This window comes from Pelophylax lessonae, assembly GCF_965119305.1.
Source record: "Pelophylax lessonae genome assembly, chromosome: 1".
NCBI lineage: Eukaryota > Metazoa > Chordata > Amphibia > Anura > Ranidae > Pelophylax > Pelophylax lessonae.
In genome coordinates, this window is record NC_138768.1 from 752,167,370 (window position 1) to 752,183,088 (window position 15,719).

The following is a 15,719-nucleotide window of genomic DNA, read 5'->3' on the forward strand; positions in this document are numbered from 1 at the left end:
TGAGGCGTCTGCCCGAGGATCGCGTGTTCTTGCCACGAACCTTTCCACCTTGTTGTTCAGACAAGACGCGAACAGGTCCACATCTGGGGACCCCCACTTCTCGCACAACATCAGAAAGACATCCGGGTGAAGGGACCATTCTCCCTGGTCCAGGGTCTGGCGGCTCAGATAATCCGCCTGCCAGTTTTCCACCCCCGGAATGTGAACAGCAGATATCGCCGGGACGTGCGTCTCGGCCCAAGACAGAATGTCGGCCACTTCCCGAGCCGCTCGGGCACTCCTGGTGCCCCCTTGGTGGTTGATGTAGGCCACCGCTGTGGCATTGTCCGTCTGCACCCGAACCGGACGGCCCTGCAGCCTGTCCGACCAACGCCGAAGACAGAGATTTATTGCTCGCAATTCCAGAATGTTGATCGGAAGGGAGGACTCCTCCTCCGACCAAGTTCCCTGGGCAGACAGAACGCCCAGATCATCCCAGCCCGACAGGCTGGCATCCGTGGTGATCACCGTCCACGACAAAGGACGAAAGGACTTGCCCCCCGACACCGCCGGGGACTGGAGCCACCACAGAAGGTCCCTTCTGGTGCGATGACTCAACGAAATCTGGAGATCCAGAGATTGCGGTTGTCCGTCCCACCTGGCCAGAATCTCCCTTTGGAGACCCCGCGTGTGAAACTGGGCAAAAGGTATCGCCTCGAAAGCTGAGACCATCAGTCCCAGACACCTCATGCCCGTCCGGAGGGACGAGCACTGAACATCCCTGAGGGACCCGACTTCTTCTCGAAGCTTCCGGAGCTTGTCTTCCGGCAGGAAGACCTTCGCCTGAACAGAGTCCAGGATCATTCCCAGGTAAGGAAGACGAACCGACGGACACAGCGTCGACTTTGGAAAATTTATCGTCCAACCGAACTCTTGCAGAGTCTGCATCGTGACGGACAGGTCGTTCACCAGGCCCTGACTGGTCGCAGACCGAACCAGAATGTCGTCCAGATACCCCAGGATCGAGATGCCCTGGGCTCTCAACAAAGCCAGAACCGGCGCAAGCACCTTGGTGAAAACCCGCGGAGCCGAGGCGAGACCAAAGGGCAATGCCACGAATTGGTAGTGATCCTCCGCAATGGCGAATCGAAGGTACTGCTGGTGACCCTCGAAAATGGGGATGTGAAGGTACGCATCCTTCAAGTCGATGGAGGCCATGAATTCCCCCGGAACCAGGGCAGCCACCACCGAGCACAGGGATTCCATGCGGAACTTGCGAACCCGCACAAAGCGGTTCAGAGCTTTCAAGTCCAGAATCGGATGTACCTTGCCCTCCTTTCAGGGCACAGTGAACAGATTTGAATAGAATCCCCGAAATCTGTCCCGATGAGGCACCGGAATCACCACTCCGAGCCCGCAGGTCCCGCACCGCCAGGTGCAGATCCCGCAAGCGCTCCGGAGACAGCTGAAGATTTGAGGGAAAAAATCTGCCCGCTGGCCGAGAGAGAAACTCGATCTTGTATCTAGATCGAACGATTTCCTGAACCCACCTGTCCCGAACGCGGGCCAGCCAGGGTTGAAGAAAACCGAGCAAACATCCCCCCACCCCAGAACTGGGTGAGGGCGCCCCTTCAGGCCGCATTGTTATGGGCAGCGGACCCGGACTGGCCGGACTTCTGCTTACCTGCCCACGGCTTTTTCTGGGAGCCTTGTCCCTTGAAGGGCTTACCCTTATAGTGCGACCGAAAGGCACGAAAGGACCCCTGAGATGGTCTAAACGAAGCATTCTTCTTACCGCGAACAAACTTAGACTTGTGAGTCTGGGGCAAAAGAGTACTCTTACCCCCAGAAACACCCTTGATCAGAGTATCCAAGGATTCGCCAAAAAGGCGAGAACCCGCGTAAGGCAAATTAGCCAAAGTCTTGCGAGAAGATTGGTCAACAGACCAACATTTCAGCCAGATCAGGTGACGGTTCAACACCGCCACACTCTGCAGACGCGCAGCCAAAGGGACCATATCTAGGTCCGCATCACACAAATACATGACACCCTGATGAATCTGATCCACCATAGCCAATGTCGACGGCGAAGCAGAGTAAGCCACCAGAGTGCGCCTGAGCACCTGCGTCCAATCGGCAATAGCCTGGGCTGCCATAATGGAAGCAAAAATAGGCTTTAGCATAGAGCCCGCAACCGTATAAGAGTGACGGGCCAGAGACTCCAATCTCCTGTCCGTAGGGTCCTGGAACACCGGGGTATCCTCAGCAGGAATCGCAGTGGATTTATTCAAAATCGCCACCGCGTGATCCACCTGAGGCGGCACACACCAACGCTCATCAGTAGCTGGTGTAAAAGGATAACGCAGCTTGAACCTACTCGGCACAGCAAAAGGCTTCTTTATGTTGCGCCATTGCTCCTCAACAGCGCGCTGAAATTCCGTAGAGCAAGGAAAAACCTGCGACGTTTTGCGTTTTCTCTGCGTCCCATAAGAGGACATCAAAGCAGGAGGACATGGTTCATCCTCCAAATGCAGCGTTTGTTTGATAGAAGCAACCAACTCATCCATGAGTGCAAGCTCTTCAGACGAGCCAGGGGGAGAATCATCAACCCCTTTCACCTCAGCCTCGCCTTCAGACCCCGCAAGGTCTAGAGAAGAACGAGACCCCGAGAAGGGCACTCCAGCCATAGCATCCCCATCGCCCTCTGAATCAGAGGAAATGGACACCCTGGGCCTTTTTGTGGATCGATCAGCCACCAGCTGAGGAAACTTGCTTTCCTGAGAATCCATGCCCCAGTAACTTAGGAAAAAAAGGAGTACTGCCCCTTTAAGGTCGCGGCGATCGCAGCCCACCGCACTCACAAAACACACTGACCCACCGGGCTAGGAATACAAAGGCAAGGAATACAGGAATGGAAGGTAAAACCTGGAGAGGTCACACAGGCTGCTGCTTCATCGATCGCTGTCCTCAGAGCAAAAGGAAGTGATGCGAGACTGACTGCCCTCATAAAGCCTATGTAAGGCTACACAAACATGGCCGCCGGCCGAGGCTGTAGAGGCAGAAACACTGACATGTGGCCCGCGCGATCGCCGCCAAAATGGCGGCGTTTGGCACCAAAACGGCGCTCTCACCACACAGGATCGGCCACCACAAAACTGTCACAAAAAAATGGCGAACCGCAGCAGCGGTCGCCGCACAGTATGCCCACAACATGTCTCACAATCATGTCCTTCACAGCACACAGCATGTCACACAGCCTGTTACACAGAGCAGAGCAGGAGAGCCCCCCCCCCCCTTGCAGCCCACAGAGAGCAGCTATACTGACAGGGAGCTCAACATTATGCACAGACATGCAGGGTCCCACAGTCCCAGACTGACACCCAAGACAGACAGGTCCCCACACAGAAATACACTTACCATCCGGATGGCGTGGGGAGCCTGCACAAGCGATCAAACCGCTGCACTAAGGACAGGGAGAGTCGCAGCCAGGACGCAGTGGAATTGCGGTGCGAAACCGCATGGCGTCCAGTGAGGTAGCCACCTCACCGCAGCATCCCCGCAGCGGACAGGGATGGGTCGTTCATATTTGCCAGGGAAACCTAGCTGAACGCTCGATGGCAGGCTGGGAAGCCACTGGCCCTGAACCCCGGATAACCAGGGAGGCCAGCCCGAGACCCAGCACCGCACGATCATCTTCATCAGAAGACCTAACTAGAGCTGAAAATAAACAGCCAAGTAAAGAAAGAGAAAAAAACTCCAAATAAAATCAAAAAGAGAAAAGAAGCTGAGACTGAAAAGCCCCAGCACAGGAAACGTCTAACCTACTCCTGAGCTAGACAAATGAAACTGAGGTAGGAATGCAGGAAGCAGGAGGGTATTGACTGAGGGGACCACCCCCTGGGGGTGGGGTATGCTAAAAGCTTTGATATTAACATATTCTGTTGTCTAGCCACTCCTACGGAGCAAAGGTCAATAACCCTATTGTGACGAATATGAAGGGGCGGCGACTGTCGGAGGACGTAAGAGAAACACCTTTGCCGCTTTGGATGGCTTGAGTGCCAAAGGGCACCTGCGCCTTCCGTCGCAGCTTCAGCTGCGTACTCTATCTTCAGGGTCTCGCGCACAGACACAATCAGTTCATTCACCAGCGCCTTTATGTGCGCGGTCACAAACTTGGAGGAATCATCCTCACTATCAGAGGATTCCAGGAGCATGATTGCAGACCCAGCAGGGTGACCCACGTCCGCGGCGGCCAAATCAGATTCAGGATCTGTAGAAAGATTAGGCAGGGGAAGGTGGAAGCACTTTTTGCAAGCCCGTCTATCAAAAGCCACCTCCAGCCGGGACACAAGGGACTCCAGGATTGCTGTCAGTGCATGGATGAATGGTTGGGACCAGAGGACCCCATAGCCTCAGAGAGGGGATCAGGTGGGGAAATGTGCACCAAATACTCCATGAGTCACCAGGGGGACCCCACAAAAAGTGTAAAACGCTGCTAAGGGACAACCCCCACCGCGCTAGCAGCACCACCCAGTTGCCAGGCCCAAAGCACCAAGCGATCCTCAGCAGAGAGGGAGAGGACACCGCCAGACTCACCACCCACAGAAACAGGCACCTGCAGGCACCAGGAGAACCTGCACTACATGTGCGGCGATCAGGAAGTAAAATGATTCAGGAGTCAGCGTCAGGGCATGATGAGGGGCTCCCACTGAGGAAATCGCCACCCACAGGGCTCCACTGTCATGGCCCCCGCTATTTCCAATAGCAAACCACAAGAAAATGGCTGCCAGACTACACAAACATGGCTGCCGTGTATAGAAACACACAGGCTACAACAAAATGGCGGCACCACGAGGCATATGGACCCAGGAGGGAGATCAGGTCTTAAGGACAGATCCAGGCAGGGGGCCCTGGCAGGAGCCCCCACCAGGTACAACCCCCCCCTCCGAACAATCGATTATCCAGTCACCGGCGGTGCATCCCCCCGCCCCCATCTCCAGTTAGCGCCCTGCCCCCATTTGAGGAAAGTGGCCAGACAACCCAAATAGCCCCAGCGTGGAGGGGGGGGCAGGATGGGGGACTTGGTAAGAAGGGGGTGCCTGCAGGAAGGAGGGGAACTCGGGGGTCCGACCATCCACCCCAAAAAATGAGGGGCTCATGTCCACTCCAAAACCCTCCAGGGGGAAGGGGGGGGGGGACAGCTACTCAACGCTCCAGACAGAACCCCTCTCCATCAAAACGGGGGGGGGGGGGGCTTTCGGACAGGAGGAACGCTGCGACTCAGGTTGAGATGTGGTCGTATGCGACCTTGCGAGGCGTTTATCTCGCAGGCCAGCACACGTCTAGTGGGGCTATGTTGCAGCCGACCTAGCGCAGGGCTGAGGTCCGTGCGCACTGGCCAGATCTAGATTATCCAGCCCATCACCCAGTCTGGCAGTTGATTGTAGATTTCACAGGAAAAAATCCAGGAGAAAAATAATTTCTATCTAAAATTTTTTTGCCAGGATCAAAGATCCCAGCAAGTAAATAGGTCCTTAATCCTGACTAGGCAGAAAAAAAACTAAGTGGCACAAGTGACAAGCCACCATTCATATCCAGGAAAGCTTTAGTACAAGATTGAAAATTTAGGCAAGCCCCCTTATGTAGCTAAATGGGAGGGTGACCTAGGTAAGATCCTGGACCAGGCAGCGTGGAACATTTGGCTTGAATCCTTCAAATGCTCCTTGTAAATCTTAGACCAAGAAAATGCATTTAAGTTGCTTTCACATCGGTACATGACTTCCGATCGTCTATCCTGGTTTGGCTCTAACACGCCCCTGACGTATTTCCATGGTGGTTATGAATGGGGTACCCTACTTCATATTTGGTGAACTTGCCCCAAGGCAATCTGTTTTTAGTAGCAGGTGTACGCTATGATTAGATCGGTCCTCAATATCTCCCTGGCCCGGTATCCATGGGAAGCCCTATTACATAAACCCATTTCAGCTCTTTCCAGGAACAAGTGGGCATTGGTGGGCTTTGCTTTCCTGACTGCTCCTCAGACATTGGCTAAAATCTTGAACCAAAAATTCTTCCCTTTTGGGTAGGTTAAAGTGGTTGTAAACCTCAGAAATGAAACATGTACAAAACATATCCCTCTATAGTGTGTACTTGTCTCAATTATAAGCAATTAGGTGTCATTTCTGTCTGCTGCTTCAGTCTTCTGCTATCAGCTTGTATCACTTCTGACAAGTTTTCCTGACACCAAGAAGGTGACAGGGGAGGGAGCTCCAGCTGATTGACAGCCTCAGCCTTGTGCCCGTGTGCTGTGTGAATCGGAATGTGTCCCTTCCCTCCAATCAGCTCTCAGACCCTCCTCACTGAGTTCTGCAGACTGTAACTTCAGCTCTGTCCCTTTTTTCTGAATCTCAGATAAGCTTATAAATTCAGCACTTTGAATGGATGTAGAGAAGAGGAGACTGCAGAAAGACAGGTGCAATTTATGTAGGAAGATTTTTTTTCATCTGTGTATCACCTGAGGACAATCCCTTTCACTAAGTATATGTAAGGGTTTACAACCACTTTAAGCAACGACTTCTGAGGGCCATGGTACACGAGAAGCTCATCTCAATACTTAATGGCACCAATGCCAGGTTTTTGAGAGTCTGCAACAATGCTGGCCTGAATCTAGATCCTGCCTTACTCTCAGTCTGACTGGATCCCCTGTGCCCCTTACCTCACACCTTCCCTTACTTTTTGCTTCTACCCTTTCCTTCCTCTCCTTCAGCTTCTTTTTCTTTCTCCTTCTTTATCCTACTCTTTTACCTTGCCCTTTGTCCACACCGATACATTTGCTTTCAAGGATGAGGATCAAGCCCGGGCTGGCAGGGGTCTCTACCTCGTTTATTGATATCGCGTACATTTACTAAGTAACCTATTTTTTACTGCTCATTGGTCAGTGGATCTTTGCAGTTTTATATTGTTGTCTTTTGCGCAATGGTTTGTCAGTGCCCTCTTTGCTTTTGTTACACTGTATTGTATATGTACCATAGTCCTGTGTATGGAAAACTTCTAAAAATTTTAAATAAATCCTTAGTTAAAAAAAAAAAAAAAAAAATTCAAAATAAAACTATAGGAAAAAAACTTGAGCAAAGGAGGGTTATAACTAGTGATCGACCGATTATCGGCAACACCGATATATCGGGGGCGGATATGCACTTTCCCCAATATATCGGAATCGGCCTTTTGATTTACCGATATTTTGGGAAAGTGCTTGTACCAGGTTGATGCCTGCAGCTAGAGGCATCATCCCAATAACGGTGTCCATAGCCGATGATCGGCTGTCTTGTAATGACAACCGATGCGGCTGAGAAGCCGCTCGGCTGTCATTTCAAGGAGCGGGAGGGGGCGTCCCCCCTCCCGCCGCCTTCTGCGGCTCGCCCGGGTCTCCTGTCCCACCGGGAGACCCGGGAATCCTACCTTCACCCCCGCCGTCTGACCGGGTCTCCATTTCTTTGAATTCGGTGCCGCCAAGTACCCGGAAGTGATGTCAAAATGTTTCAATGTCCGAAAATATCGGCCAATACTGATATCCAATGACCATAATATCGGTATCGGCGGTAAAAAAAACCATATCGGTTGATCAATAGTTATAACCCTTGTCAGATGTTTTTCTACCATCTGTGTTAGAGGAAATCCCTGCGGATTAAGGGAATTCTTTAGGGATCCCCAGATCACTAGAGTTAGTGTCCCCATTGGAAGATTTCCCATCTATTACTTTTCTGGGGACAACACAAAATTTGGGATTTTTTTTTTTTTTTTACTTTCAAGGGGGAGACATGAGTCGAAACATTTAAATACATCAAAGGAGTGAATAAGGTTCAGGAGGGCAGTTTTTTCAACATGAAACCAAAATCAAGAACACAGGGACATGAAATCAAACTCACTGGAGTAAAGTTCAAAACTAATCTTTAGAAAGTATTATTTTGCTAAAAGGGTAGTTGATGCTTGGAATAAACTTCCAGCAGAGGTAATGAGACAGTCAACAGTAAATGGCTTCAAACCTAGATCTATACTCAGACAATAAAGTTAACAAAAAATAAAATGGGCAGACTTGGACTACTCGGTTTTATTCTGCTGTCACTTTTCTATGTTCCTATAACAATGAACAGGACTAATCGAGAGGGCGAATTTCCCTAACTGGGACACAGACAGCAATAAACACTGACAAGTGCTCTAATCCCCCTCCACTCTATTCAAAACCAAAAAAAAATAAAAAATGTGTTGCCTTTAGTTTAACTTTAAGCAGGCATCAAATTGGACACTTTGTGTACTATCACCACTGGAAACCTCCCCCTCCCATTTATTGAACCCTGGTGAGTATGTCTCTCTGTGGACATCAAGCTACAACCATGCTATGGCAATAATAGGGAACTCCAGGTAAGGTAAAATTTAGGAATTATCATGCAATGTTAGAAACAATTTAACTATGCCTGCTTTTTGCAAATTATGTTTCTGGGCCTGAAGTGGGGCATCAGACTTGTCTGTGGGTTCTGGACACGGACACACTGCTAAATGGAATGTGATGTCACACACCGCATTAGCTGTGGCATGTTAAGGGTCACCACAGCAAAAGATATATTAAAGCGGTTGTATACCCCGCCATTAAACTTCTACCTACAGGTAAGCCTATGATAAGGCCTACCTGTAGGTAAAAGGAATATCTCCTAAACTGAGATATTCGCCCTGCATGCAGCCGCTGACACCTTTCCTTGGCAGAAAGTAAACTCCTGCGCGCATGTGCAGAAGTGACGTCATCGCGGCTCCGGCCACTCACAGCACTGGAGCCGCTGAACCCGGAAGAGACGCCGAGGGAACATGACAGCTCCCTCAGCTGTGTCCAGGCGACTGCGTTGGGGTTTCGTTTTAAGGCAAGTATTTCATAATGAGCTAGTATGCGATGCATACTAGCTCATTATGCCTTTCTCCTGCAGGGTTTGTTTATGAGGATACAACCGCTTTAAGGGATAACCACTCCCCATCTGCTGTCCAGGAAGTCTGCATTTCCCTCCCATTATATTGGAGGGGTTCAATTGTATGGCTCATTGGTGATCTTTCAGACCCATATTGATTGGTTGAAAACATTGATTGACAAGGTGACACTCTGCAAATGGTATATCCTCAGCAGATGTTACAACTGTGGCACCTTATTACAATATCTTATATACCCTTTTGGAATGGGCCTGTTTTGATAGATTGGGACAATTACATGGCAATTCAGCTGTGCTGAACAATTACACTTCCAGAAAGTATAAAGGTCCGGAGTCTACTAATATAGCCACCATACTGTTTCGGCACATACTTTCTACAAGTTCCTGATGAAGCAGATTGGAAGATTGGAAATCTTGCCAGTATCCTCGAAAGTCAGAAGAAGCCACTGAATCCACAATGTTAGTTTTGAGCAGACTTACAAAATAAAATTGCACAAGTCAAGTTAGTAATACTTGCAAACACAAAGGAACATTAAAAACATTTTTTTTTAAATATCTAGACAGTTTTAAGCCTTGATTTTTTTTTGGACTCTATTAAACTATATACGAGTTAGATGTACCCAACCACACATACATACCTTTGTATTTCCTAGAAATTCCTTGTATTCCTTTAATAATTTCTGATTTTTAAACAGATCTGAAAGAAGGAAAAAGGACAAAGAATAAAGTAAAACTTTTATTTTCCTAGTAAATAATGCAGTAGACTCATGAAGAAAAGGACCCATAAAAGAGCCATTAAAGAAAGACACATCTCTCAGCGCATGAAAAAATAATGTACAATTAATCAATTTGCTGCATGACAGATGAAAAGTATATGAATGGATTTCTGCTCTTAAAAACAATGGCTGACATTTACAAAAATTGCTGCACAGAATTTTTTGTAACTGCCAGCAATTAGCTTTTTACACTTTGAATGAAGCTGCTGCACAATAGATTTAATTAAAAGACATGTAAAAACATGTACAAAAAACAGGCTTGGTTAATACAAAATGTTCCAGGAAAAAGCGACATCTTGTTAAATACAGGCCTAGAAAATTTCCAGTCACAAAAAAGATTGTAAGGCAATCAAACATTTCATGCAGCACCAGTTTCAAAAAAGTTAAATAGTAGGGATGCACCGATACCAAGCAATTGCACAAGTATCGGTACTCGTGCAAATGCACCGATACTAAAAACTGATACCTTCAGGCTTGTTTCTTCAATTTGTCAGCAGGATGCCCCCGCTGACAGATGAAATGTAAACAAAAGAATGCCGGCAATTATCGGTTGTTAAGGAGTGGGGTCACTGCCTCCTTGACAACCGAGGACCCATTAAGCTGTCATTGGGGTTTCCCTTTATATTGGGTTCATGAAGTTTGCCAGTACCGTATGTTGAGTGGGAGGTTGTGATAGATCAGCTCTCCTCCTCTCTGCTGACAGCCAAGAGAAAGCAGTGCCGATCCCCGGGCCTTCGCAGCCACCTACCTCTGGCCACCTGGGACATGAGCAGTCCCGGCAGTGGTAATGGTGCTCAGGGGGAGAAGAAGAGGAGGAGCAGGCAGACACATTGTACACGGTGATGTTCTCACTCCTGATGTGGGACTTACAGGTGGGGCTCTGTAGATAACCATGATTAGTGCTTGGCTCAGTGGCAGGAGGCATGAATTACAAAAAGAAGAACAACTGTAGTGCTTGAAGAAGATAAAGACGGAGCGTTAGGTCAGTGGGGATGACAGCAGGATCATCCTAGCTGTGGGTCCGGCAGTAATGTGTTTCTGCTATGTACTATAATAATAATAATAAAAAAAAAAAAATACCTATTGTACTAAAAGGAAAGACTAAACACAGAGCACCTATCAGCCATTCTGCGTAGAAAAAGAGTACTATTGGCCAGCTTGTTCAGAATTATGAAACAGATTTTCAAAAAAAAGGTACCCAGACTACAACATACAAATTTACAAAAAAAAAAAAAACATCAATTAAAAACATTTTACGCTGGAAATTATAATATCATTGGTAAGACTTTGTACTTGTATCCCCATTAAACATTTATTAGCCAACATGGAAGTAAAATGCACACATATACAGCCGGTAAAATAAATATTGAACACGTCATAATTTTTCTAGGTAAATTTATTTCTGAAAGTGCCATCGACATGACAGTATTTCACAGGCTTGTCTAAATTTTCTGCAGCAAACTTTAAATGAGCTTCAAAATGCTTTTTCTTCAGCAATGGAGTCGTGTGGTGAGCGTGCAAACAGGCCATGGCAGTTGAGTGCTTTACACTTTGTTTTCTTTGAAACAATTTTCCTCATTAATTCCAAGTCTTTCAGAAGCTCTCCACAAGTGGTCCTTGGCTCTTAGACAACTTTTCTGATAATTCTTTTTACTCTTCTGTCAGACATCTCATGAGGAGCACCTGGCCATGGCCAATGTATGGTGAAATTATGTTCTTTCCACTTTCGGATTATGGCCCCAACAGTGCTCAGGGGAACATTCAGAAGTTTAGAAATTTTTGTGTAACCAATGCCATCAGTATGTTTTGCAACAATAAGGTTGTGAAGGTCTTGAAAGAGCCCTTTGCTTTTACCCATAATGAAATGTTTGAGTGTCACCTTGGTAATGAAACACCTTTTTGTAGGTCATCAGTTGAGACTAAACCAACTGATATTAATTTGCACTGGCAAGGGACAGGATTGCTTGCTTGGTCAAAATTTCTCTTTGCAGGGACCTCATATGGAACTGTGCAAACGGAACCGCCTCAAAGCTAGACATCATCAGGCCCAGCACCTGCATGTAAGTCCGGAGGGATGACCATTTGTTAGACAGCAGGAGACGATTTGCAGCCAGCAATTTCTGGAGTTTGTCCAGAGGAAGGAGCACTCTGGCCAAGGTGGAGTCCAGAGTCAGGCCCAGATAGTCCAGCTTTGTGGACGGAACCAGAGCAGGCTTCTGAAAATTCAGAATCCAGCCACAGAGTTCGTACTGTGATCTCCAGGTTCTCTACCAGATCAGAGGGAGACTCCGCTCGCAGAAGGAGATCATCCAAGCAGCCCAGTACCACGATCCCCCATTGGCGTAGCAAAGCTAGCACCGGGGCTAATACTTTTGTGAAGACCCGAGGAGCAGATGCGAGACCAAAGGGTAATGCCACAAACTGATAATGCTCCACTCCCACAGCAAAGCGGAGTAAACGCTGGTGACTGGCACATATTGGAATGTGAAGGTAAGCATCCTTGATATTGCTAGAGGCGAGGAAATCCCAGTGATGCAGGGATGCCACCACAGTTCAAATGGAATTCATTCTGAACTTCTGTATCCACACAAAGCAGTTTAAAGCCTTTGAGGTCCAGGATTGGACGGCGCTTTCCCTTCCTGGGGTCTGTTAAAAGGTTTGAGTAAAAACTCTGAAAACGTTTCGAGGTCGGAACCGGGACAATCACCTTTTGAAGGAACAGGTCTTGTACTGCCCCAAACCGGCCTTTAAGCAGTCTGGGGATAGGTGCATGTTGGAAGGAAAAAAACCTTGCCGGGGGACTAGAGTGAAACTCGATCTTGTAGCCGGACCAAATGACTTTGTGGACCCACTTGTCTTGCACCCGGGAAGTCCACAGGTCCAGAAACCAGTGAAGACGTCCCCCCACCCCCAATATGGGTGAGGGCGCACCTTCATGCAGAACGATCCTTGTCCACAGATTTGGAGAAGCCCGATCTTGGCTTGCCAGACCAGGTTCGTTTGGATCCTCCAGAAAAGGCCCTGATCCGCAGACCAGCACTTGAGTCAAAAGACATGCCAAAGGACCACCGCCAAAACAGAGAGGCGAGCCTTCAGGGGAGCCGCACCCAAAGAGGCATCGCAGATTAACTGCAGCCCCTGGACCAGCTGGTCCACCAGCTCGGCAAAGACAGGGGAGAGCTGTTCCCCCTCCAGGTCACGGTGCAGAAGCTTAGCCCACTCGGTCAGAGTTTGTGACACTAGGGCAATGCCGAACCAGCTAGAGTGTATAGTGCGGGCCACAGCATCCGCTTTCCGGTCAACCCGATTCTTAAAGGCCGGTGACTCTTCAACCAGAATCATGGTTGCCTTGTTTAATCTGGAACCCGGAAGGTCCACCACCGGTGGGACAGTCCACTTCTTAAGAAGGGACTTCTCATAGGGGTAACGCCTAGTAAAGCGCTTAGGGACCCCATGGGGACGGTTTGGTCGTCCCCACTCTTTAGCGTCAATTCTGTAAAAATAAACAGGGAAAGGAAACACATTTGCCACTTTGGATGAATGCCACCTCAGTCGCAGCTTCAGCTGCATCTTCAATCTTCAGGGTCTCACGCACAGATACAACCAGTGCATCCACCAGCGCCTTTTTATGCGTGGTCGCAGACGTGGAGGAATCATCCTCACTATCAGAGGATTCTAGGCGCGTGGTTGTAGACCCAGCAGGATGACCCACGTCTGCGGCGGCCAAATCAGATTCAGGATCTGATGAAACAGATGAGGCAGGGGAAGACGGGAGGCACTTTTTGGTAGTCCGTCACCCGCAAGCCACCTCTACTCGGAAAACAAGGAACTCTAGGGCCGCCATTAGTGCATTGATAGATGGTTGGGACCCAGAGGGCCCTGCAGCCTCAGAAAGGGGATCAGGTGGGGAAATGTGCTCCAAAGACTCCATGAGTCATCAGGGGGGCCCCACAAAAAGTGTAAATCATTGCTAAGGGACAACCCCCACCGTGCTGGCAGCACCACCCGGTCACCAGGCACAAAGCACCAGGCGATCCTCAGCAGAAAGGGAGAGGACCCCACCAGACTCACCACCCACAGAAACCGGCACCTGCACTACACGTGCGGCGATCAGGAAGGAATATGATCCAGGAGTCCGCACCAGGAGATGAGGAGGGGCTTTGGCTGCCGAAATTGCCCCCCACAGGGCTCCACTGTCGTGGCCGCCGCTATTTCCAATGGCAAACCACAACAAAATGGCCGCCAGACTACACAAAAATGGCAGCCGTGCATAGAAACACACAGGCTACAACAAAATGGCAGCACCACAAGGCTCACAGGGACCCAAGAGGGAGACCAGGCCTCAAGGACAAATCCAGGCAGGACAGGGGGCTCTGGCCGGAGCCCCAACCAGGTACAACTCCCCCACCCCAGCCCAGTCAATCGTCCCGTTGCCGGCGGCGCACCCCCATGACCCCATCACCAGTTAGCGCCCAACCACCATCCCGAAAAAGTGACCAGACCACCCAAACAGCCCCAGCATGGAGGGGTGGGGTAGGATGAGAGACTTGGCAAGGGGGGTGCCTGCAGGAAGGAGGGTGCATGCGGGAAGGAGGGTAACCCGGGGGCCCAAGTCCACCCCAAAACCCTCCAGAGGGAGAGGAGGGGGGACAGCTACTCACAATACCAAGAACCAGGCGGACCCCGTCAGCCGCTCGGTCAGCAGCCCAGTCAGCCGCTCGGTCAGCAGGCGCAAAGCTTCGGCCTCAATTTTTTGGCATGATACGCCCACGTGAAGCGTGTACACGTGGAGGATAAAACATCCGCTTCGGTGGGGGGGCCGAAAGACCCACAGTGACCTAAAATTTAGAGGAGTGGGAGGGGAACCCGGGGGTCTGACTGTCCCAGGGAGGGGCCGACGTCTGCCCCGAAAGGCCACCACAGAAGAGAGGGGACACTATTTACCACACCATGGAACCGGGTGGGCACCGCTCCGGGCAGACTGCACCATCGGAATGGGGGTGCTGCAGGCCAAGAAGCACGCTGCGACTCAGGCCGGGATCAAGTAGTTTGCACCTTCGTGAGGCGTTTAACTCGCAGCCCAGCCCCCGTCCAGTGGGGCTATGTCGCGGCAAACCTAGCACGGAGCTGAAGTCTGTGTGCGTTCGCTGGCCACACTGGGGAGATCGTAAAGATCTAGAATATTCAGTTCATCACCCAGTCCAGCATTTGATTGTAGTTCTCACAGGAACAGAAAATAATAAAAAAAAAGAGGAAAAAAATTCCATTTAAAAAGGAAAAAATGCCAGGACCAGAGATCCCAGCAAAGAACTAAGTCCTTACTCCTGACTTGGCAGAATAAACTGAGTGCCTATAGCAGAGAGTAAGAGTATATCCCCTGGGACTGCCCCATATGCATGGTAAAGCTTTTTCCTGCCTAGTGTCTTACTCCTGTAGGGAGCAGCATAACCCAATGGTCAAGAAGATTCTGGAGCTGTGTCCGTAAATGAACGGAGGAGAAAATAGTTTTTGGAGGCGATTTAGAGGAAGATATTCTTTTAGAGAACATCTTAGCGAATGCAGTATGTAGGGATATGGTAAATGGTAGTGACAAAATACATACACAGGTTGAAATGGATGGACAGGTGTCTTTATTCAACCTTACCAACTACAGTCACTTGAAAATTTGATGGAGAACGTCTGTGAACAGCAATTTTCAAGTTTTGCCACAGATTCTCAATTGGAATTAGGACTGAACTTTAATTGGGCCATTCAAACACATGAATATGCTTTGATCTAGACCATTCCATTGTAGCTCTGGCTGTATGTTTAGGGTCGTTGTCCTACTGAAGGGTGAACCTCCACCCCTAGTCTCAAGTCTTTTGCAGACCAACAGGTTTTCCCATAAGATTCCAAAAAAGATATGTGCTATACAGCACCCCCCTCCTGCGCTCAGAACCTGGTCCTCAGGCTGCCTCAATCCCGGGAACTCGTGCTAAAACTTGGCATCCATTAT

At 49.3% G+C, this 15,719-nt stretch overlaps 1 protein-coding gene across 1 annotated transcript in view; it reads right to left on the minus strand.

The window, feature by feature from the left end:
- SLC30A9 (solute carrier family 30 member 9) overlaps positions 1 to 15,719 on the minus strand; it is a 201,967-nt gene that overhangs the window by 90,979 nt on the left and 95,269 nt on the right. Inside the window, exon 7 of the mRNA XM_082243525.1 lies at positions 9,587 to 9,645. Within this exon, the coding sequence (XP_082099651.1) occupies positions 9,587 to 9,645 (59 nt within the window). The remainder of the gene's footprint in view (positions 1 to 9,586; positions 9,646 to 15,719) is intronic.